The sequence below is a fragment of the Gopherus flavomarginatus genome, chromosome 1 (genome assembly GCF_025201925.1).
Source record: "Gopherus flavomarginatus isolate rGopFla2 chromosome 1, rGopFla2.mat.asm, whole genome shotgun sequence".
Taxonomy (NCBI): Eukaryota; Metazoa; Chordata; order Testudines; family Testudinidae; genus Gopherus; species Gopherus flavomarginatus.
Genome location: NC_066617.1, coordinates 378,490,711 through 378,515,816, shown reverse-complemented (window position 1 = coordinate 378,515,816; position 25,106 = coordinate 378,490,711). Strand labels below are relative to the sequence as shown.

At 46.9% G+C, this 25,106-nt stretch overlaps 1 protein-coding gene across 1 annotated transcript; it reads right to left on the bottom strand.

Annotated features, from left to right (window-relative positions):
* Positions 1 to 2,236: 2,236 nt before the first annotated feature.
* Positions 2,237 to 11,750, bottom strand: LOC127038136 (olfactory receptor 52R1-like; the record flags this gene model as incomplete). The annotated part of the gene is made up of 2 exons (XM_050930619.1): positions 10,786 to 11,750; positions 2,237 to 2,255 (listed from the first exon to the last, which is right to left on the bottom strand). Coding segments are annotated over exons 1-2 (939 nt in total), but the record flags the coding sequence as incomplete, so codon positions are not given.
* Positions 11,751 to 25,106: the final 13,356 nt, after the last annotated feature.

The following is a 25,106-nucleotide window of genomic DNA, read 5'->3' as shown; positions in this document are numbered from 1 at the left end:
AAACTGTAACCGAAGCGGGGGAGATTGAAGCCAGATGGGTGGAAGTGGCAGAAAAGAAAAAACCTACTAGCAGTTGGAGTGAATATCAGAGGGGGCAAACCGAAACTAAACCCTATCACCAGGGGCAACCCAAGGCCCCACCTACAACCCAGGGAAAGCCTCAGACACCTTATTGTCCCACCTCACCAGTCTCCAGCAATCCACCAGCCCAGTGACCAGTCAGCTGGGCGATGTTTTAAATGTAATGAACTGGGACATATAAAGGCCCACTGCCCCAAGAACCCCAACCGATTACAGTTCATTACACCACAATCACACCAAAGATCCCCAGGCCCAGATGCCTCTCAAATACCCTCGGAGCAAAGGGAAACCTTGAGAATGGGTGGAAAGAAGGTTATCGCATGGAGAGACACGGGGGCACAAGTGTCAGCTATCCACCAATCCTTAGTGGACCCCAAATTCATCAATCCAGAGGCCAAGTGACAATTCACCCATTCTTGTCAAAATCTTTAAACTTGCCTACAGCTGAGTTGCCTGTCCAATACAAGGGCTGGTCAGGAATGTGGACTTTTGCAGTCTATGACAATTATCTCATCCCCATGCTACTGGGGGAAGACTTGGCCAACCATGTGAAGCTGGCCAAGAGGGTGGGAATGGTCACACGCAGCCAGGCCAAGCAAGCTTCCACACCCATTTCTGTTCCTGAGCCGCCCACCAGGGCCCCGTATGTGTTACCAGAGACCCAGACAGAGGTGGTGGAACCAGATCTTCTACCTATGAATGCTACAACCATAGTGAATCCAGTTCCAGAACCAGAACTGGCAAAGCCACCAGCACCAGAACCATTGCCAGCACTGACTCCAGCGCTTGCAAACCCAACTACAACTCCAACGCTAGAGGGCACCAGCGGGACTGAACTGTCAGAAGCAGCAGACAACCCTACCCAAGAGGCTCAGCCAGAGGCTGAAATATCACATAGTGCACCAGCGGAGAGCGGTTCACAATCAACGAAAACAACCCCATCACCTACGTCGCTTCCAGAGGGACCAAGCCCAAGGCCACAGTCCAAGGAGGAACTGATGTCTCCAGCCTCAAGGGAAGAGTTCCAGACTGAGCAGGAAGCAGATGACAGCCTTCAGAAAGCTTGGGTGGTGGCACGGAGCACCCAACTGCCTCTCAGCTCTTCTAACCGATCCTGGTTTCTTGTAGAACAAGGACTTTTATACAAGGAGACTCTTTCTGGTGGACACCAGGAAGACTGGCATCCTCAAAGACAGTTGGTGGTTCCGACTAAGTACCGGGTAAAGCTCTTGAGCTTATCCCATGATCATCCCAGTGATCATTCCGGGGTGAACAGAACCAAGGACCGGTTGGGGAAGTCTTTCCACTGGGAGGGAATGGGCAAGGACGTTGCTAATTATGTCCGGTCTTGTGAGGTGTGCCAACGAGTGGGAAACCCCCAAGACCAAATCAAAGCCCCTCTCCAGCCACTCCTCATAATAGAGGTCTCATTTCAGCGAGTAGCTGTGGATATTCTGGGTGCTTTCCCAAGAAAGACCCCCAGAGGAAAACAGTACATACTGACTTTCATGGATTTTGCTACCCGATGGCTGGAAGCAGTAGCTCTAAGCAACACCAGGGCTAACACTGTGTGCCAGGCCTTAGCAGACATTTTTCCCAGAGTAGTTTGGCTCTCCAACATCCTTACAGATTCAGGAACTAATTTCCTGGCAGGCACCATGAAAAACCTGCGGGAAGCTCATGGGGTGAATCACTTGGTTGCCACCCCTTACCACCATCAAACCAATGGCCTGGTGGAAAGGTTTAATGGAATTTTGGGGGCCATGATATGTAAATTCGTAAATGAACACTCCAATGATTGGGACTTAGCGTTGCAGCAGTTGCTTTTTGCCTACAGGGCTGTACTACATCCCAGTTTAGGGTTTTCACCGTTTGAACTTGTGTATGGCCACGAGATTAAGGGGCCAATACAGTTGGTGAAGCAGCAATGGGAGGGGTTTATGCCTTCTCCAGGAACTAACATTCTAGACTTTGTAAGCAACCTACAAAGCACCTTACAACACTCTTTAGTCCTTGCTAAAGAAAACCTAAAGGATGCTCAAGAAGAGCAAAAAGCCTGGTATGATAAACATACCAGAGAGTGTTCCTTCAAAGTAGAAGCAGCAAAGAATCCTGTAGCACCTTATAGACTAACAGACGTTTTGGGGCATGAGCTTTTGTGGGTGAATACCCACTTTGTCAGATGCATGTACATTCACCCACGAAAGCTCATTCTCCAAAACGTCTGTTAGTCTATAAGGTGCCACAGGATTCTTTGCTGCTTTTACAGATCCAGACTAACACGGCTACCCTTCTGATACTCCTTCAAAGTAGGGGACCACGTTATGGTCTTAAAGGCACTACAGGCCCATAAGATGGAAGCGTCATGGGAAGGGCCATTCACGGTTCAAGAGCGCCTGGGAGCTGTTAAGTATCTCATAGCACTCCCCACCTCGATCTCAAAGCCTAAAGTGTACCATGTTAATTCTCTAAAGCCCTTTTATTCTAGAGAATTAAAGGTTTGTCAGTTTACAGCCCAGGGAGGAGATAACGCTAAGTGGCCTAAACGTGTCTTCTACGAAGGAAAAAGTGATGGTGGCGTGGAAGAAGTGAACCTCTCCGCCACCCTTGGACGTCTTCAGTGACAGCAGATCAAGGAGCTGTGCACTAGCTTCGCACCAGTGTTCTCAGCTGCCCCATGACGGACCAAACGGGCATAGCACTCCATTGACACAGGTAATGCTCACCCATTAGAACCCCACCCTACCGGATGTCTCCTCAGGCCCAAGCTGCTATAGACCGGGAGATCCAAAGCATCCTACAGATGGGTATAATCCTCCCCTCTAACAGTGCATGGGCATCTCCAGTGGTTCTAGTTCCCAAACCAGATGGCGAAATATGCTTTTGCGTCGTCTACCGTAAGCTAAATGCTGTAACTCGTCCCGACAACTATCCAATGCCACGCACCAATGAGCTATTGGAGAAATTGGGACATGCCCAGTTCATCTCTACAATAGACTTAACCAAGGGGTACTGGCAAGTACCGCTAGATGAACCCGCCAAGGAAAGGTCAGCCTTCATCACCCGTGCAGGGGTGCATGAATTTAATGTGCTTCCTTTCAGGCTGCAAAATGCACCCACCACCTTCCGAAGACTTGTAGATAGTCTCCTAGCAGCATTGGGAGAATCTGCAGTTGCCTACCTCGACGATGTGGCCATTTTTTCTGATTCATGGGCAGAACACCTGAAGCACCTGGAAAAAGTCTTTGAGCGCATCAGGCAGGCAGAACTAACTGTTAAGGCCAAAAACTGTCAAATAGGCCAAAACAGAGTGACTTACCTGGGACACCTGTTGGGTCAAGGAACGATAAATCCCCTACAGGCCAAGGTGGTTGCTATCCAAAAGTGGCCTGTCCCAAAGTCAAAGAAACAGGTCCAATCCTTCTTAGGCCTGGCCGGATATTACAGGCGATTTGTACCACACTGCAGCCAAATCGCTGCCCCACTAACAAACCTGACCAAAAAGACCCAGCCAAATGCAGTTCAGTGGACTGATGAGTGTCAAAAGGCCTTTACCCAGCTTAAGGCGACACTCATGTCTGACCCTGTGCTAAGGGCCCCAGACTTTGACAAATCATTCCTAGTAACCACAGATGCATCTGAGCGTGGTGTAGGAGCAGTTTTAGTGCAGGAAGGACTGGATCAAGAATTCCATCCTGTCGTGTTTCTCAGCAAGAAACTGTCTGAGAGGGAAAGCCACTGGTCAATCAGTGAAAAAGAATGCTACGCCATTGTGTATGCCCTGGACAAGCTACGCCCATATGTTTGGGAATGGTGTTTCCAGCTACAAACTGATCGTGCTGCACTAAAGTGGCTTCATACTGCCAAGGGAAACAACAAAAAACTTCTTCAATGGAGTTTAGCTCTCCAAGATTTTAATTTTAAAATTCAACACATTTCAGGAGGTTCTAATAAAGTAGCTGATGCACTCTCTCGTGAAAGTTTCCCAGAGTTAACTGGTTAAAATTGTCCTTGAAATGTAAAAAATCTTGTAGTTTTACATAATTAGTAGTATATGTAAAGGTGCATGTCTTTTATTAATTTATTTATTCTAAGGTTCTAGGAAGAAATCACGGCCAGTGTGGTTCAACACTGTCTGAGATTTGGGGTGTGTGTCATAAACAGATAGTTAACAGTTAATGCCTCTTTTACCTGTAAAGGGTAAAGAAGTTCACCTAGCCTAGCTGACACCGGACCAGATGAACTAATGGGGAACAAAATGTTTCAAAAGGAAGGAGGGAAGTTTTTCCTTTGTTGAGAGTTTCAGTTTCAGTTTCAGTCAGAGTGAAAAAGATCAAGGAACCAGCCTCTTATCAGAGTAGTAAATTTTAGAAAGGGATAAATTGGTTTATGTTTATTTTCTTTGTAACTTGTCTTGGTACCATTATGGGAATTATCAAAATTGAGTATTTGGGTATTTTTTATGTAACTAAATTTGTGCCCAGGGGAACATCCTGTGTGTTTTGAATCTGTTGTCTATGAGAGTAACTGGTATGCTAATCTCTCCTAGAGGGTTTTCTTTTACCTTTCTTTTCTTTAATTAAAAGCCTTTTTCTTAATACCTGATTGATTTTTCCTAGTTTTTAGATCCAAGGGGATTGGATCTGCACTCACTAGGAATTGGTGGGGGAAATGAGGAGGGATGGTTAAATTCTCCTCATGTTAAAATCCAAAGGGCTGGATCGGTGTTCACCAGGGACTTGCTGAAAAAGTCTCTCAAGGCTACCCTGGGAGGGGAAGGTTTTGGGAGGAAAGGGGGTGTTCCAGACAAAGGATCTGGATGGTGGCAGTGATACCAGATCTAAGCTGGTAATTAAGCTTAGAAGTGTCCATGCAGGTTCCCACATCTGTACCCTAAAGTTCAGAGTGGGGAAGGAACCTTGACAGGGGCAGGTTTGCATCAAGGATAAAGACACACAACTGTCACACCAAAGCCTGGGCAGTCATGAAACTGGTTTTCAAAGCCTCTCAGGATGCGCAGCGTGCCTTGCTGTGCTCTTCTATTCAACCTGATATCTGGCGCAAAATGATTGTCTTCCGTTGCTTTCACAGAGGGAGGAGTGATTGATGACATGTACCCAAAAGCAATCGTGGCAATGTTTTTGCCCCATCAGGCACTGGGAATTTAACCCAGAATTCAAGTAGGTGGTGGAGTCTGTGGGAACTGTGCGATAGCTACCCATAGTGCACTGATCTGTAAGTTGATTCTATCCACGGTAGTGAGGATGCACTCCACCAACTTAATGTGCTTAGTGTGGACATACACGATCGACTGTATAGAAATCGATTTTTAAAAATTGACTTCTATAAAATTGACCTAGTTTCGTAGTGTTGACATACTCCAAGAACAAAATGTTAATTTCTGGAGCAGATGTAACCTCCTCCCATTGATGCTTCACCAACTGTAATGGCCCCTTAACGTGATGGCCATAAACAAGTTCAAAGTGTGAAAACCTCAGACTGGGATATGGTACAGTCCTGTAGGCAAAGAGTAACTGCTGTAACACTGGCTCTCAATCATTGGAGTGCTATTCATGGATCTACATATCATGGCCCCCAAAGTCCCATTATATTTCTCCACTAGGCCATTTGTTTAATGGTGGTAAGAGGTGGCAACCAAGTGGTTCACCCCATGAGCCTCCCAAAGACTTTTTATTGTCCCTGCCAGGAAGTTAACTCTTACCCTGGCAAAAATCTCTGCCAATGCCTGGCTCACGTTTTTAGCCCTGGTGTTGCTTAGAGCTACTGCTTCCAGCCATTGGGTGGGAAAATCCATGCAGGTCAGTAGGTAGTGCTTTCCCCTGGGTATCTTCTTATGGCAAGGACACAGAACATCCACAGCTAGACGCTGAAATGGAACCTCAATTATGAGGTGTGGCTGGATAGGGGCCTTGATCTGGTCTTGGTGCTTTCCCACCCTCTGGAACACCTCACAAGACTGGACATAGGTAGAAATATCCTTGCCCAGCCCCTCCCAGTGAAATGACCTCCCAAAATGGTCTTTGGTCCTGTTCACCCCAGAATGACCACTAGGGTGATCATGGGCTAAGCTCAAGAGCTTTTCCCCATACTTAGCTGGAACGACCAACTGTCTCTGGGGATGTCAGTCCTCCTTGAGCCCCATCAGAAAGGGTTTTCTTGTATAAGAGTTCCCCTTCCACAACAAACCTGGATGTATTGGAAGAACTGAGAGGTGGTGGGTTGCTCCGTGTCACTGTCCAAGTTCCCGTGAGGCTTTTATCCGCTTCCTGCTCTGCCTGGCACTGCTCCCTTGATTCTGGAGACATTAGTTCCTCGCTGGGTTGTGGACTTGGGTTTGGTCCCACTGGAAGCAATGCAGGTGATGCGAGTGTTTATGTTGACTGTGAACTGCTCTTTGCTGGTGCACTAGGTTGTATTTCAGGCTTTTGTTAAGCTTCTTGTGTCGGTTTAGCTGCTGCTGCTGCAGGCTCTGTGACTCCCCTTGGTGCTGGCTGCCCTGACTCTGGTGAGGTTGCAAGCCCGGGCTCTGGTGCTGACTGCTCCACCAGTTCCAATCCTTGGACTGGTTCTGACTGGGTTCCAGGAACTGTATGTACAACTGCTGCCACAGTCTCTGGTCTGGGATTGAGCTCCACCACCTCGTACTCGGTCCCTGTAGGAGGCTCAGGAATAGAGTTAGGTGTGGAGGCCTGTTTAGCCTGGCTGCGGGTGACCATCTCTACTCTTTTTGTTAGCCCCACATAGTTGGATAAGTCTTCCCCCTGCAGCATAGGAATGGGATAATCATCATAGATTGCAAAAGTCCATATTCCTGACCAGCCCTTGTACTGGACATCAACTTGACTGTAGGCAAGTTAAGAGTTGGCCTTAAAGGGTTGCACCATTGCTTGGGCCTCTGGATCGATGAATTTGTGGTCCACCAGGGGTTGGTGGATAGCTGACACCTGTGCTCCACACAGCAAAGGCGGGGCCACGTGCTCATCTGGGCATGCAGGTAGGACTGCCCCCTGCACCCAAGCAGGAGCAGTGGTAGGCAGGGAAGGAGGAAGGGCAACTATGGATGTTAGGCAACAAGGGTCACTGGCGATGATGGAGCCAGCAGCCTGCTGGGGCTTGGGAGTTCCAGATGCTACTCCATGCAGGGCCTGGGGCTCTCCCCCTGGACATGCCCCATCACCTGGCAGAGGTAGCACCGGGCCTCCCTTGAGGAATAGTGTACCTGGTACTAAGCCCCCTGGTAGGGGACCAAAAAGTACCTCTCGAGCGTTTCTCCATCGTGTGCCGCCGGCAGCACTTGAAGCTACCCTGCTGGCAAAACTGGAGGACGTGACAGAGAGCAGGGTCCTTGCAGCCTAGTGGGAGAGGGCTAATGACGGAAATCAGTTTTCCCAGGGTGGAAAGGAAATGTAGTAGGTCTAGCCCCGTATCCTGTCTTCTGAGAGTGGCCAGTGCCAGGTGCCCCAGAAGAAATGAACCGTACAGAGAATCATCAAGTGATCCATCCCCTGTTGCCCATTCCCAGCTCCTTGCAAACAGAGGCCATGGACACCATCCCTATCCTTGCCCAAGCATTAAAAAGCTTCTGCATTTCATGATTAAAAGCATCACGCAGAGCAAATGTTAGACTCAGCCTCACCGTTCAGCTTCAGCCTCTGGGTAACTTGTACTGACTGCATGCATGTGTTCCCGCTGTGTGCCATCCCAACCCTGAGTAGACAGCTGGCACAGCAGACCTCACATGAGCCATCCAATGATCACCAGGTCCTTTAAGGGATGAAGGCAGAAAGTCAGCTTTATTGTCAACAGAGCATGGTACCAGAACCTCGCAGACTATATGAGATCACTAATACATGTATGCCCATCACAAGTGAATGGCAGGAATTTCTGTTCCTCCCTAGGCCAGACAAAGATACTCCCTCTGCGAGACATCTTTATACCCCATACAAACAAGTTAGTTACTGTCCCCTGACATGGCTAATGATCACCCATCATCATGTACATGTTTGATTAAAACATCTCTATTACAGGCTGTCATCCTGACCTTATCTCCGAGGAGGTCTCAGTGTGCTCCTGTTATCCTCTGAGAATGTTTTTATACCATCCTTGATATTGGGATGTTCTGGTACCTCTTTTTTTTTTTTTAAATATCAAGATGTGTTTGTGTGAGTACTCTGCGACTGGCACATCTTAAGAATGTGTATTTCTCCAATATCATCCATGTTTTTGCAAGATTTTGTGAGCAGGTCATGCTTCACGCAGGCCTCTGACACAAGGGCTTATGTCTCAGGCTCTCTTCCTACACATACTGAAGTTCCAGATAAGGTGCAGTGTCCATGTGTAAATAGCTGGTTAATGGGGCGTGCACCATGGATCTCCCTCCCTGTGAATGACCAAAGCCACCCCGTCCTATTCTCAGCATCCTGCCTTCCCAGCCAGTGCAGGGGCTTCTCCTTCCACCTCTCAGCTGTTGTCCACCTAGCTTCAAAACTGATCCCTGGCCCTGCCCCAGAGGCCCACATCCATTGCAGGGACCCTGCCAGCTACAGGCCCATCAACAGGAGGAACAAAAGGGAGCTGAAAGCTAAGGAAATAAGCCACACAAGGGTCTCTGCCCTCAGGACTTTGTAGCTCAGCCTTAGGGCCCACAAGCTGTACAATGAACAATCTCGATCATCGGCCACACAACCCTGCTCCCAACACCCAGCTCTTTTCGCAGCTTCTTGGCTTCCCTCTCTCCTCCTGACTGGCCTGTCAGCCCCAGTGCTGCTTGCTCGTTACACTTACTGCTTCCTTCCCAGTGCAGGAGCAGAGGGAGCCCAGCTCATAGACTCATAGACTCATAGGTCAGAAGGGACCAATCTGATCATCTAGTCTGACCTCCTGCACAAGGCAGGCCACAGAACCCCACCCATCCAATTTTGTACAACCCCTATCCCAGGACCAAGTTATTGAAATCCTCAAAAATGGTTTGAAGACCTCAAGCTGCAGAGACACCACCAGCAAGCGACCCGTGCCCCACGCTGCAGGGGAAGGCGAAAAACCTCCAGGGCACCTGCCAATCCGCCCTGGAGGAAAATTCCTTCCCGACCCCAAATATGGCGATCAGCTAAACCCTGAGCATGTGGGCAAGAGTCACCAGCCAGCACCCAAGAAGGAGTTCTCCGCAGCAACTCAGTACCCATCGCATGCAACATCTCCCCGCAGACCATTGAGAAGACCTGTCTGGTGGTAATTCAAGATCAATTGCCCAAATTAACGATCCTATCATAACATCCCCTCCATATACTTATCAAGCTTTGTCTTAAAGCCAGGAAAGTCTTTTGCCCCTACTACTTCCCTCGGAAGGCTATTCCAGAACTTCACTCCCCTAATGGTCAGAAACCTTCGTCTAATTTCAAGTCTAAACTTCCTAATATCCAGTTTATACCCATTCGTCCTCGTGGCTACATTAGTACTAAACTTAAATAATTCCTCTCCCTCCCTAACGTTAACCCCCTTGATATATTTATATAGGGCGAGCATATCCCCCCTCAGCCTTCTTTTGGCCAGGCTAAACAAGCCAAGCTCTTTGAGTCTCCTTTCATAAGGCAGTTTTTCCATTCCTCGGATCATCCTCGTAGCCCGTCTCTGAACCTGTTCCAGTTTGAATTCATCCTTCTTGAACATGGGACACCAGAACTGCACACAGTATTCCAGATGGGGTCTCACCAACGCCGTATACAACGGTACTAACACCTCCTTATCCTTGCAGGAAATACCCCGCCTGATGCATCCCAAAATCGCATTTGCTTTTTTAACAGCCGTATCACATTGGCGACTCATAGTCATCCTGCTATCAACCAGTACCCCAAGGTCCTTCTCTTCCTCCGTCGCTTCCAACTGATGCGCCCCCAACGTATATCCAAAATTATTATTATTAGTTCCTAAATGCATGACCTTGCACTTTTCACTATTGTATTTCATCCTATTTCTATTACTCCAGTTTACAAGGTGGTTCAGATCTTCTTGAATAGTATCCCTGTCCTTCCCCGTGTTAGCAATACCCCCCAGCTTCGTGTCATCCGCGAACTTTATTAGCACATTCCCGCTCTTTGTGCCAAGGTCAGTAATAAAAAGGTTAAATAAGATCGGTCCCAAAACCGATCCTTGAGGGACTCCACTGGTGACCTCCTTCCAGTCCGACAGTTCACCTTTCAATACGACCCTCTGGAGTCTCCCCTTTAACCAGTTCCTTATCCACCTTACAACTTTCATATTCACTCCCAGCTTTTCCAATTTAACTAACAGCTCCCCGTGCGGAACCGTGTCAAACGCCTTACTGAAATCTAGGTAAATTATATCTACCGCATTTCCTTTATCTAAGTAATCCGTCACCTTCTCAAAGAAGGAGATCAGATTGGTCAGCTGAGGGGAGGAGGGAGGTGGAGATGATTCAGTGAGTGACAGATGGCGGGGAGAAGTGAGCAAAAGGGCCAGGGCCCAGAGGGAATAGGCAGAGAAAGAGGCGGGGCTTCAGGGAAGAGGTGGGGTGGGGGACAGTGCTTCAGTGGTCCAGATACTAGTCAGGGATTCAGGGAAGAGGGCCCGGGACCATTTCTCCAGACAGCTCTGCACAGAGCGCGGTCTGAAAGCTAGAGAACCAGAAGAAAACTTTTAGGTCTCTTTATAAGTAAAGACTGCTGGAGCAGTCTGTCCCAGATCTGTTTGGTTCTCACCCCGTAGATGATGGGGTTTAGCATGGGGGGCACCAGGAGGTACACGTTGGCAATAAGAACATGGAAATGCAGGGGCACATTGTGGCCAAACCGGTATGTGAGAGAGGAGAAGATCGTTGAGACATAAAAGGCTAAGATGGCACAGAGGTGGGAGGCACAGGTTCCAAAGGTCTTGAGTCGGGCATCCTTTGTGGGGAGGTTGAAGATGGCCCTGAGGATCTGGATATAGGAAACAGCGATAAAAAACACATCCAGACCAAGCACGCAGAATACCACAAAGAGGCCATAGTAACTACTGATGCGAGTGTTGGAACAAGCCAGCTTCACCACGGCCATGTGCTCACAGAGTGTGTGGGGGATGATGTTGGTTCTGCAATATGGCCGTGACCTCACCAGGAAGGGATGTGGCATTACGAGCATACCACCACGCAGCCCCACGGCCAGGCTGATCTTGGCCACAACAGGGTTTGTCAGGATGCTGGAATGTCTCAGGGCATGGCAGATGGCCACATAGCGATCAAAAGCCATGGCCACAAAGATCCCAGACTCTATCACTGCGAAGCAGTGAATGAAGTACATCTGGGTGAGGCATGCACTGAAATCGATCTCCCTGGAATTGAACCAGAAGATACTCAATGTTTTCGGTACAATGGATGAAGAAAGGACCAGGTCGGTGACGGCCAGCATGCAGAGGAAAAAGTACATGGGGACATGGAGGCTTGGCTCTGTCCTCACAATGAACAGGATGGTGAAGTTCCCCAAGATGTCTATGATGTACATGGTGCAGAAGGGGATAGAGATCCAGACATGGGCGGCCTCCAGGCCAGGAATGCCCAGCAGGATGAAGGTGGAGGGGTTGGTGAAGTCTGTTTTGTTGGAATCTGACATGGAGTAGGGGAGAAGATGTCCAACTCTGAGGCAGAACCGTGTCTCCTGTATATACTGTATGTTCCCCTGACTTCCTGTATGTGCCCAGAGTCTATGATGTTCGTCGCAGGACAAATTCCTGGATGGAGAGACAAAGTTAATATGAGAAACTGCGTGCACATGCTTAGGGAGATCTGAGAGTGAGAAAAGACCAGACCTTTTCCAAGACGTGCCAGGGGCAAACAACCCAACTAGAACACACCTCAGGGAAAGGACCTGGGCATCATTGATACCAACTCCACAGAAACACCTGCTCATTCACAGCAGTGGCTAAAGACAGTGCTTGGATATCTGAGGTGTAATCATAGAATATCAGGGTTGGAAGGGACCTCAGGAGGATATCTGAAGGAATGCGATGGAGAACCCTGCTCTGGATGTGCGCTCAGTTTTGGTCACCCAGTCTCTATTAAGGATGCCGCAGACAGAAAGGGGATTTCTAAGACAGGCTGTGACAATGAGGGAGGCTGCCATATGCCAAAAGACTGAAAAGTGGGACTGTTTAGATTAGAGAAGGGACAAAGAAGAGGGAATATAATACAGGAGAGAAAAATGAAGGATGACACTGATTAAATTCAAATTGACAAACAAAGAACAGTTCCCAACCAGTAATATTTATAGATATTTAGTTCTTCAAAAGGACTAATTCTCCAAAGCTGAGGCCAATTATCAGCAAAACTTATTGGGAGGAAATATTTAGACAGAAAAATGGGATTGAAAATTGTGACTTCTTCAAGACAAAAAGCCATGATTCCCCAGTCTAGAGTGTGGACAAATTTGGCTAAAAAGCAAGTTCAGTGGGAAAGGGCAGGTAGCAATTAGAATGGGGAAAATTCATATATAATACATGGGAAAAAGAAAAAAAAAGATAGAAATCAATACAAATCAGAAGTTATAAAAACTGATATGGGAAATTAAAGATATCTGGGAAAAATTCATGCTTCGCAGGGCTAAGGATAACAAAAAGGAGGTTCTTAACTATATTAAGAACAAAATAAATCCTAGAAAACTTATTGGGCCATTATGAGATGGAGAAAGGAAACTCGTTGTTTCAGAAAAGGTAGATGCGTTTGAGAAATATGGTTTTTCTGCATTTGGAAAGAAGCAGTATGAGGTACTCATCACATACGGTGATAAAATACTTCCAAGACCATTAGCTGTCAAGATGTTAAACAGCATTGACAGTAGAACCTTAGAATTATGAACACCAGAGTTATGAACTGACCAATTAACCATATATCTTATTTGGAACCAGAATGCAATAATGCATCAACAGATCCAAACCAAAAGAAAGGCAAATACAGGACAGTTCTGTGTTAAAATGTAAACTATTTTAAAAAAATAAAGGGAAATTAAAAAAAGAAGATTTGACCAGGTTTGAAAATAATGGAATAGCTGGTATGAGATTAGTTAAAAAAAATCTAGGCAATTAATGTCAGTGAACAACATGGTTTCTGGAAAAAAGGCCCTGTCAAATAAACCAAATTTCATCCTTTAATGCAAGTACGCATTTGGCTGATCAAGGGAATTATGAATTTGATTTAGTAGGGGAAATATTCAGATAAAAAATTGAACAGTCTACAATATCCATAGAGCACATGTAAAATGAACGAAAACCAGGATAACTGACAGATTTCAGAAAGCCATTGTCAATGGGCCATTGCCAGCAAATAGGGTTGTTCCTAGTAGAGCTCTGTAGGGATCAGTTCTAGGCCTAATGCTATCCAATATTCTCATCAAGAACCTGGAAGCAAATAGAAAATCGTTGCAGATAAAATTTGTGGATGACCAAAGGTTAGCAGAGTGGTTAAAATTATGAGGCCTGGGCAGCCATACCAATTGATATGGAATGTTTGGTAAGCTGGGCCCATGCAAACAAAATGTTATAATATAGTGAAACAGTCTAGGGCACTGTATTATGGAATACAGGGACCCCTAAAAGGATTTAGGGATCACTGTGGACAACCAACTCGTTGTGAGCTCCCAGTGCGATGCTGTGGCCAAAAGGGCTGTTGTGATCCTTGGATGCATAAAACAGGGGAATGGTAAGTTGGAGCAGGTAATGGATTTTGCCTCTGCACATGGCATTGGAGAAACTGACTGTGTGCAGTTCTGCGGTCCACATTTCTGAAAGGATGTTGAAAAATTGGAGAAGGTACAGAATAGAGCCACAAAAATGAAAGAAAGCTGGAGAAAATGCTGGACAGAGGGAGAGACATAAAGAGCTTTATCTATTTATATTATCAAAAAGATGATCAAGCGAGACTTTCCTGGGGAGAAAATAATGGGTGTCAATGGGGTCTGTAATCTAGCGGAGAAAGGCAGAGCGAGGCCCAATGGCTGAAACCCGCTGGAAATAAAGGACAAGTGTTTAGCACTGAGGTTGATTAACCGTTGGAACAAACTGTGAAGGGAAGTGATGGATTCTCCAGCTCCCCATGGCTGCAGATCCAGACTGGATGCTTTTATGGAAAATCTACTTGACGGTTTTTCTACACTTAAAATGCTATAGCAGCTCTGCCGTAGCGCTTCAGTGCAGACATTACACTGACATCAGGGGTTCTCCCATCAGCGTAGGTAATCCACCTCCCTGAGAGGTGGTAGAAAGGACAATGGAAGAATTCTTCCGTCGACCTCATGCTGTTTACACCGGTGAAAGCCCTTGATATAGCTACATCTGTTAGGGATATGGATAGTTCTCCTAGTATAAAAAGAGAAAATGCAGTTTTGTGTTGCATTAGCATGCAAGTCACGGGAGGTGATCGTACTCATCTATTTCATGCTGATCAGGCCTCAGCTGGAGTACTGTGTCCAGCTTGGGCCACTAATGTATGGGAACGATGTAGAGAAACTGGAAAGGATCCAAGGGATGGTATACAAGCCATAAGAGGAAGCTGAGGGAACAAGGTATTTTTAGTTTGGAAAAGAGGGGCTTAAGTAGGACATGCCAGCGGTCTTCAGGTACTTGAAGGGCTGCCATAAAAATATGGAGAAAAGTTGTTCTCTCTGGCCACAGACGGCAGGACAAGAGGCAATGGGTTCAAGAAGATTTAGATGAAATCTCAGGAGAAACTGCTTTCTAGTATCAGGGGGTAGCCAGGTTAGTCTGTATCCACAAAACCAACAAAGAGTCCGGTGGCACCTTCAAGACCAACAGATTTATTTGGGCACGAGCTTTCATGGGTAAAAAAACCTCACTTCTTCAGATGCATGGAGTGAAAGTTACAGATGCAGGCATTATAGACTGACCCATGAAGATAAAGGAGTACCCTATGGCCAGGTAGATCTGTTAGTCTTTAAGGTGCACCAGACTCCTTGTTGACATAGCCCCAGTGAGGCAGAGAGAGCCAGAACAGATGCCTCAAGAGGTCGTGGAAGCTCCTTTGCTGGAAATTTTCCAAAGGGGGCTGGGCAGCTGTCTGTCCTGGATGGTTTAGACACAACAAATCCTGCATCTGGCAGGGGATTAGACTAGAGGACAATTGTGGTCCCTTCTCACTCTGTGGCTCTATGATTCTATGATGTAAAATCCTAGTCTATACCAGGCATTAGTCAAACTCATGTTATGAAGCTCAGTACAGAGGTTATTGTATGAAATGTAATGGCCTGTGTTATATAGGAACTCAGACTGGATGATCTAATGGTCCCTTCTGGACTATAAATCTATCAATAAAGAAAGTAGATCAGGTATTTATATTTACTGTGTGTCACAACACATGAACAAGGAAACATTCTGTTACATAGAAAGTCTGAACATATAAAACTGTTAAAAGAAAAAAAATTACATACCCCATATTTGGCCTGTGGAACTCCTTGGCACTGGCATTACTGGAGCAAAGCGTATAGTTGCATGGGATTCACAAATGGATTGGCCATTGTAGGTGGTGCTGATGGCACCACCATTATTTAAGGCTGTCTGACACCGTCAATTAGGAGACCTCATTTCCAATTGCTTATAAGTTTGCCAAATTTTAAGCATTTGGACTGAAATTTCCCATGCTGTGTGTCTGCTTTCAGCTAAATGGGTTTTTGTTTGTTGGTTGGTTGGTTGGTTGGTTTTTTAAATTTGAGGCATAACAGTTCATCTGACTTCTCAAATGAAGCAATTCCAGTGAGGAGCCCTAGCAGCTCCATGCTTTCCAGCAGATAAAAGTCAGGGGACAGCCTCCACTCCCCATCCTGTTAACAGACAGAGCCCTGAAATGCAGGAGGAGGAGGTGACAGTGTCTGTGCATTAACACAGAGCTAATGACTGAGGTCTTTAGTCAGTTCTTTCCCCCAGGGGAGATTTACCTCAGTGGGGTCTTAGCAAAGTACAGTCCACAGCCTCAGAATTTGGCCTCAGTATTGTACATCTATTAACACTTTTCTTACTGAAGGATACATTTTGCCACTGAAATGCAGCCACCTTGGGACTTGAGGTCATCGGCCAGCAGATGGGGGTTCACAGAAAAGTGTGACCTTTTGGCCTATGTTACTGGAGCAAACCCCTCACCAGTAGAATGGGTCCTGGAATGTTTAATGGCTGTGCGGAGTGGAAAGAACCACAGTCCTACTCTCTATCCCAGTGGTTTTCAAATTGTGGATTGCAACCCAGAGCTGGGTCACAGAATGGAAGGGACTGGGTCTCGATGGCTCTGGTGAGCCTCGCCCACCGGACTGTTAAAAGTCCCATCAGCGGGGCTGCCTGGGTAAGGCAGGATAATATCTACCTGTTCTGGCACCACGCTGCGCTCTGGAAGTGGCCAGCAGTAGGTCCAGCTACTAGGCGGGGGAAGCCACAGGGCTCCGCGTACTGCCCCACCCTGAGAACTGGCTTCGCCCTGCCAATGGGAGCAGGGGTGAAAGGCCTGTGGGCAAGAGCCGCGTATAGGTGGGAAGCCTGCCTCTGCACCCTGGCTGCATCACTGACCAGCAGCTGCTGAAGGTAAGCCTGCACCCCAATCCCACACCCCAATCCCCTGCCCTAGCCCTTAGCCCCCCACAACCTGGAGCCCCTTACTGAACCCCAAAGCCCCCACCCCGGAGCCTGCACCCACAGCCCAGAGCCCTGACTTCCTCTCAAACCTCCACCCCCTGCCCTAGCCCAGAATCCAATCCCACACCCTAACCCCACAACCATCATCCCCACACCCCAAAACTCTGCCCCAGCCCTGGGCCCCTCCGCAAACCCCTCATCTCCAGTTGCATTAGGTCATGGGCATCAACAATTTTCTTCAGCTGGATCATCAGGCAAAATGTTTGAAAACCTCTGGTCTATCCCATCATACCCACATAACACTGCATTTATTGAGCAGGTGAGCTCCTCAGCGAGAAGTGGGGTACCTGTGAATTCTGAGATGGAAGTGTCTTCCCTGGGAATCCCCCTCAGGTAGCCGAGTCCCACACCTCTCTCACCCCAGCATCTGCAGCAGCATCCCGCACCGAGAGCTGACACAGAGGTGTGCACTGTTTATAATATAGCTCTGGCAGTCCCAGTGGAATTTGCTCAACCTCTAGGGGAGAAGCAAACATCTGGATGCAAACAGGCTGGTGACAAGCATGTCTGCGCTTCTGTTCTATTTATCCAGCTTTAGGAGTAAACAGTAATTAAGGGACCTTCCCAAAGGGTGATGAGAACTCTTGGGGTCTCCACTGAGTCAGAGAGGAATTGGCTGCTCTGTGTATTTGTGTATATTTAAAAAAATATATTTGATTATTAAGAAAACTAGGGATAATGTCTATGTTTCCATAGGGTCTGATACCCTGTAAATGCCCAGGAGGGATGGGTAGATAATAGACAGACAGATCTGAAGATAGATCTTTGAGGGGAGATAGGAACACTTTCTGCAAGTACACAGGGCTGTTGCTTTGGGATCAGAGATCAGTAACAATCACCATACTGTACAGCACCTGTCATTGAAGGATCTTCAAAACTCCTAACAAAGAAAACTCACTATGAACATATCCGAACCCAGGAGTCCTGACTTCCCTACCATAACCATGATCTCTCCGTCACGCCAAGAGGGAAATGGTCTTTCGTTATGGCAGGGAATGTTTGTTGGGTGTGACAAAGAAAAGGCTGCAAGAAGGATCCTGAGCCTTTACTCTCCTCTGAAAGGGAATCTGAGGTTTTTAGAACCAGCTGAAATTGTGAGCTCCCTGCTCCTGTGAGGTGTGAACTCTGGGACTCCACTTCCACTCCCACTCAGAGACCTGCCAACGCATCACAGTCACTGGGGTCGCTTTGAGGGAACAGACTCAGGAAAAGCAACACCAACAGAGTGTTCCTGTAGATCGAGTGCAGGCAGAGTTCTGTCCTGGGAACAGAGGCATCCCTCCTCACAAAGCTGCCCTGGAACAAGGGAGGTCCTATAGGCAGGATAGAGAGTGGATTAGTGTTTGCACTGGATTTCTTCTCTCCCTCTCGGTTCATTTTCTCCCACTGTGACTCCTATGTGGAACTGAAATTGAATGTTCCGGACTGAATCAGACTTTCCAGGACTGTCCCGGGAGTTAGGTGCTTAAGGACCTTTGTGAACCACTTAAAAACCTCCCATTGGATGATGATTCCCCATGGACATCTCTTTTCTGAGCTCAATCAATTAGCCATTTCTCACTCCATCTAACGAGTGCTCTACTGATATTGTCTAATGATACTTGTTAATCTGAATATCATCTGGTACTAGGTCAAACTACTTGCAATGGTGTAAATCTTTTCCATCTCCCCAGGTCCCTTTATCACCCAAATCTGGTATCACTTAAAAAAAGAAACCATGTCTCTTTGCCACATCACTGCAGTATTAATTCTTCTGGCATCATTGCAGCGCCCAGCATTGCAGCATAAGGACCAGGCCTGTACCCAGATGTTTGCAGCATCTGCTCCCTTTCTGCCTCTCTTATGTGCAGGAGTTATATTGCATGTGGTCACCTAGGGGAAATGGAGGAAGTTTTAAATGCTAGCCCTTAAACCACAAGCAACTGAAAAAGGATTGGTTTCTCGTTTGTCTATGTCCTCCTCCCCAAAATGGTTCCACTTTTGTAAAAATAAAACTATTTGGGGGGCTTTATACTGGTGCCTGTCCTCAACCACCGTCTAGGTTGCTAGTGAAAGGGAGATTTTCTGAAGTTGCAACCAGTGATCCCAAGGATGTCTTCACAAAAGCTGCAGCACATGACCTCTTGCCCATGCCTCGTGGCCTTACTCACCATGGCTGGACCAGCAAACTGACGCTTGCAGTAGTGAGCAGTTGTCATGATGTTGTGGTTTGCAGGGAAGTGCATTGTGTGGTGTTTCTTTTATGAAAAGAATTAACTTTGCACAAGAAACAGTGTATGGACAGTCAATGCTACCCTTGTGCTTTGTATTCTTTGCAGCTGAAACCTTGTCCATTGGCACATCCTCCAACAGGCCAGAGACATTCCCAGATTAGAAGGCGGAAATAGAAGACTGAGGAGGACATATTCAATGCATTAATGTGCATCTCCAAGAGTGCCAAGACGGAGCACAGCACAGACCTACAACCTGCATGAAGACAGGGAGGACAGGAAAGCATTCAGGGAACAAAAGCGTGTCACACAGGAAGAGATGCTGTGGATTATGAGCTGGGGCGGCTTCAGGCCCCAGCACGCCAAGCCCGTGCTTGGGGCGGCAAGTCGCGGGGGGCGCTCTGCTGGTCGCCGCAAGGGCAGCAGGCAGGCTGCCTTCAGCAGCTTGCCTGTGGAGGGTCGGCTGGTCCCGCAGCTTCGGACCACTCACAGGCAAGCCGCCGAAGGCAGCCTGCCTGCCGTGCTTGGGGCAGCAAAATCCCTAGAGCCGCCCTTGATTATGAGGGAGCAATCAGACATGTTGAGACATCTGGCTAAGGTTCAAAAATGGCATCTGCAATCTAGAGTACTGCTGCAGCCTATGCTGAACATTGCCAAATTCCAGATCCTCCTCTCCAAAATGTCCTAGTATGTGGGGAGGGGAGAAGTTCGGTATCCCTTCCACTCAACTCCAGGGGAGGGTACAAGGATCAGAAGGTGCCCCCCTACACACATACTTTTGATTGCTATTGAAGTACCATTGTAAGCAAGCGTCCTTGTCCTCCCATGTTATCTTACTTTTCTTTGCTGACTCTGTGATTAGCAAGGGTGGAATTTACAGGGAAGAAAATTAATTCAGCACACAGTGATTAGCAGGGGCGTAGTTTACAGGGGAAGATATACAATGAAGGGGGAAGCTTCGTAAGGAACAACACAGATAAGTGTCACATTACTGTGGGTCACTGCTGAAACTGGTTGCCAACAGGTGATCTATCTCAACCCCCCACCCTGCTGGAAACTTTTCTCCCTTTGATTCACAAATATTATGAAGCACACAGCAGGCAGCAATAACAATGGGAATATAGCATTCACTGAGGACTAACCTAGTAAGCAAACTATGTTGTGGCTTTTTAAACATCTAAAGGCATATTCCACCATCATTCTGCCCTTGTTCAGCCTATGGTTGAACCTTACTGCTGTCCAGGCTGCTCGTGGATGTCTTCATGAGCCATGGGAGCAAGGAGTAGGCTGGGTCTCCCAGGATCATGACTGGCATTTTGACATCACCAATGATTATTTTGCAGTCTGGAAAGAAAGTCCCTGCTTTTAGCTTTCTGAACAGACTGGATTCCTAAAGATGCGAGCGTCATGCACCTTTCCTGCCCGTCCCATGTTGATGTCGGTGAAACAGTCCCTGTGATTCACCAGCGCTTGCAACACCATCGAGAAGTACGCTTTTTGGTTTATGTACTCTTTGGCAAGGTGAATTCCTCCCAGCTCAGCTCTGTCCCCCACTATCTCCTTAGCTCAGCCTCACTCTGGCCCAGGCAGCCTCAGCTCACATGGAGGATGAGACCCCACTGGCCTGCCTGCCCTGTAAATCAGGCTGAACAGGAGCATTGGCCTCTTCTCATTGCTCCAGGGGCATGTCAGTCTCAGGGGTCTGGTTTTCCATTTACCCTGCCTTTTGGTACTGGGAGGTGGCCAATCAAAACTCCTCACTAAGTTTTAATAAATGGCCAACACTCCTCCTTGCACAGAGCTCACACATTCCACTCTCCAGTCACACACTGGAGTTCAGCCCAAATTCAGTGCACCTGGAATGATAGATACAAAGCTCCAGACACACAACGGTTTGATTCATGCCCTGAAAGATGCAGGGAGTGTTATGTAGAGAGACGTAGGGGTGCATAAAGAATCACAGGGAGCCTGGTTCATTTCTTAAAAGCCACATTGAGTAGCAAACATTGTTGAGCTTTGAATTTCTTGTATTCCTCTGAATCCTGCCCAGACCCAAAATGTGGCGCCCAGAGCGTGACAAGGACCCAGAATGAGGCTCACACAAATATTATCCTTGCAGGGGACTCTAGAAAGATTTGTAGATTATATGGCCAGGTGGGACCCTGCTCTGACTCCCTGCATCACAGAGGCCATAGGACTGCCCTGGATTAATTCCTGTTTAAACAAGAGCAGGTCTTTGAGGAAAACATCCCACCTTGATTGAAACGTGGCCAGTTATGGAGACACATCATGATCCTTGCTAGATTGTTCCAATGGTCAGTTACCATCAGTGTTAAAAAATTCCACTTTGTTGCATTTCAATTTGTCCACCTGAAACCTCCAGCCACTGACTCTTGTTAGAGCTTTGCTGGCTAGCTTCAAGAGCTCACTGTTATCAAATTTCTGTTCCCCATAATAAGTATAGAATGCAATCACTTCACATCATAACCTTCTCCTTGGTAAGAGACTGAGCTCAGTGAACTCCTGGGGCAGCCTGGCTCTGTCCCCAAGAAAGTTCTGACTTCTGCACAGATGAGCTTTACCCCTGCTGTCGAGAGACCCATTATGCCAGAGAAGTGCCAGGAAAGAGGCTGTTCTTAGTAGGGCTTTCAGTCTGGCTGGCTGAGCTGTTCCACTTTGTAAAACCAAACCTGCAGTGTTGCAGGGATTTGAATCTGGGTTTCTCATATTCAAGTTGAAGGCGCTAAACCATTGGGCTATGGGATACTCTGGGGATGCAAACACACAAACACATACACACAGATGCACGTGCACATACACTCACACACACACACACACGTGGAGGCACATGCACGAACACACACATTCCCGATCTTCAAGGGCCCATCAGGGAGGTGTGGTCTGAAAACCCCTAATAGATCAAACATGCTGGGGAGATAGGCAGGTGAACATCTATTTGAAGAATCCCACCAAAATTTAGGTCTGAGTGAAGACTCTGAGGAGCTCATTAGCTGTAGATCATCATCTGCACTCAAGTTGCTTTGTGCAGAGTATTGGCAAAACCTTAGGCTCCTACAGAATTAGGCAGCAGATGAGCCGGGGTTTGAGAAAGGCTGTCGCAGCTAAGTTCAGTGATTACCTAAGTGCCTTTGTAAATCTAGCCCTGGTCACCTTTTTGGATTATGCTTTAGCCAAACACAAGCTAAGGTTGTTCAAAGTAAAGGGAGTAGTACACCGTTCAATAGCATTCATCACCCTGTATTTTTGACAGGTTTCTATACTCCATCCTCTTATGTAATACCCTCTGTACCTGTTTCTATTGGTGTTGAGGTTTGGTGCTGTTTTGCCATTTTGATTTTTTTTGTTATGTTTGAAGAGGGGGATTGTTGTGTGTTTGTGCTTCGAAGCATTTAATTGATTATTTAGAGACAAAGGTTGGAAGAATAGAAAAAGACAGCTTAAAGTAAAGGTGATTTTTTAAAAAATGCTTTTTTAGGTTTAGAGGAAAAACAGAAACAGACTGCTGTAGTGGCAAAGGAGCCAGCAAACAGAGCTGTAGACAGGGGAGTTTGAATGGGAGTTCTGTTAGAGGAGAAGGAATTTGTAGCTATTTGTGTTTGTTTTTGTATTTGTATTTGTAGAGGCTGGAAGGGGCAGTGTGCGGAGGTCCTGGTTTTTTTTTTTTTTTTTTTTTGGCCTTCCTCTGTAGCATGGGACACGAGTCACTTGCTGGAGGATCCTCTGCACCTGCAAGGCTTTAAACCATGATTTGAAGACTTCAGTGGCTCAGATATAGGTCGTGGCTTGTTTCAGGAATGAGTGGGTGAGATTCTGCGGCCTGCATTGTGCAGGAGGTCAGACTAGATGATCATAATGGTCCCTTTTGACCTTAAAGTCTTTGATTCTATGATTGGTTATTAAATGGAAGAAAGATTGTTTGGAAAGATTTAAAGACCAGTTTGGAATGTTATTAAAATGGAAAAAGAGAACTTAAAGGAAAATAAAGATTTTTGTTATTAAAAGCTTAGTGTGAAAGAAAAGAGGCAAGTTATTAAAGAAAAGAAATATTTTTGGTTAGGTTTATTAAGGAGAGATGATTTTAAAGGACAAGTTTGCCTTCTTATTAAAGAATCAAAATTTAAAAGGTTTATTAAACATAAAGTTAGGTTAAAAAAGAACACATGCTAGAAAAAAGGGAATTTTATAAAGTGAAGACTTTTTAGTAAGCACATGGTAAAAATATAAGGGTAGGTTAATAAAGAAACATTTAAAATATTAAATATAAAGGTAGGTCCTTACTGAGGGTCATATAGGCCGCTCGAGCCTTGCCTGGACAGATAGGGAGCCAGCCATAGGGCCCAGGTTAACCTATCCCGTCCGGCACCCAAGACTACCTACTCAAAGGTGCAGAGGAAGGAGTGTGGCTCATTAGCGGGGCCCATCTTACACAGTCCCAACCCTGATACTGAGGTGGGACTCATCAGTTTTGTAGAAGCTGCTGGTGCATATTGTCTTGATCCCTTATAAAGTCTTGTAGGTTTTTCTTCTGTTCCACCTGCCAGGAGAGTATGGTCTTTGTTGTCCCACAAACTTACACAGGATCGTTTTAGGGGTTAAGACAAAGATGCCACATTTATTATTAATCCGTAACTATTAGCAAATACCTTAATGCTTATACACATACACTCACACACACATACACACACACCAAAATGTTCTGCAGCTGTTGGATAGTTACCAGTCCTGATTGCAGTTTGAGTTCGCAGCTTGGGATCGGAGCTCGTGGCAGCTAACTGGCCAGGAAAGCTGAGCACGAGGAGGAGCCGGGTCTCTGTCGGGCGCGCACCGATGCTCCTTGACGTTGGTAGCAGAACGTTACCCAAAGTCTCTCATCTCACCCTTCCCTTTTTATAGGAGTTTAGTTTGGATTCAAAGTTCCTAGGTCTCGCTGTGTCACGCCGCCTCTGGGTTTGCTTGATCACCCGTCAATTGCAGGCGTGACTGTCAGCCTGGGACCTGGCTTTGATCTTCCTTCTGTTGTTTCTTTTTAGGGTGGATGCTTCTTGCTTGAGTTAGGGCTGTTGTCTAGTTCTTCAGCCGTTGGTATTTGAACTTTATCTCATCAGGACGGGCTGGTGCTGGAGGTTGATTCTATCACCCATGCATACCTCATTCACACATCTCAACTAGACTAATAAAATTACAGTATGGCTTGCAAAAATGGGGGCTGCAGCACAAGCCTTCTACAAAATGGAGTCAGCATTTTAAAATGGGTTTTGAGTTACAATATTGCACAGAAGTTACAATGTTACAATGTAGGCAAAATGGCAAGTGTAATGAAATGGTGAACAGAAGTTACAATGGTACAGTGACTAACTAAAAACAATTTCATTCACATTGGTTCTACATCTTCTTCTCCAGTTGGTGAGAATAACCACTAGTGTTGGGTGAGTCTGCCCTATTTCTCAGCAGTTTGTCCTGAATTTGGCAACCTCAGCTGTGTCCCACAGAGGCACAGTGACACATGGACTGTGACAGGGTTGGGACTCACCACTTAGCGCCTCCTGCTGGCTGTCTCTCAGAATTAGCTCAGTCCAGTGGAGCACCCTCTCCTGGTGGTGTCCCGCCCGTTGTCTCGCCTTGGTTGGCACTTGAGCCTGTGTCGCTCTTCAGCTCGCGGTGTCCTCTTCAGGACCACTGCCCTCCGACTGTGCCCCTCAGTCCAGCCACACCTGCTTCCATGGGGGGGAGTCAATAAGCAGCCTTTCTGCACTCCAGCCACCATGTCCAACTACACCCCCAAAGTCTAATCCCTCCTGTCAGGGATCTGGTGTACTCTGTGATGGCCGCTCCCCATGGTCGATGGCTGGGTGTACTGAAAGGAGGGAAGGGGGGGACCCAGGCCTGCCCTCTACTCTGGGTCCTGGCCCAGGGACCCTCTGGCAGCAGCCTCACTGTCCTCCTTTTGTTGTGAAGGCTAGGACTATAACAGCATTTAAAAGAGAACTAGATAAACTCATGGTGGTTAAGTGCATTAATGGCTATTAGCCAGGATGGGTAAGGAATGGTGTCCCTAGCCTCTGTTTGTCAGAGGGTGGAGATGGACGGTAGGAGAGA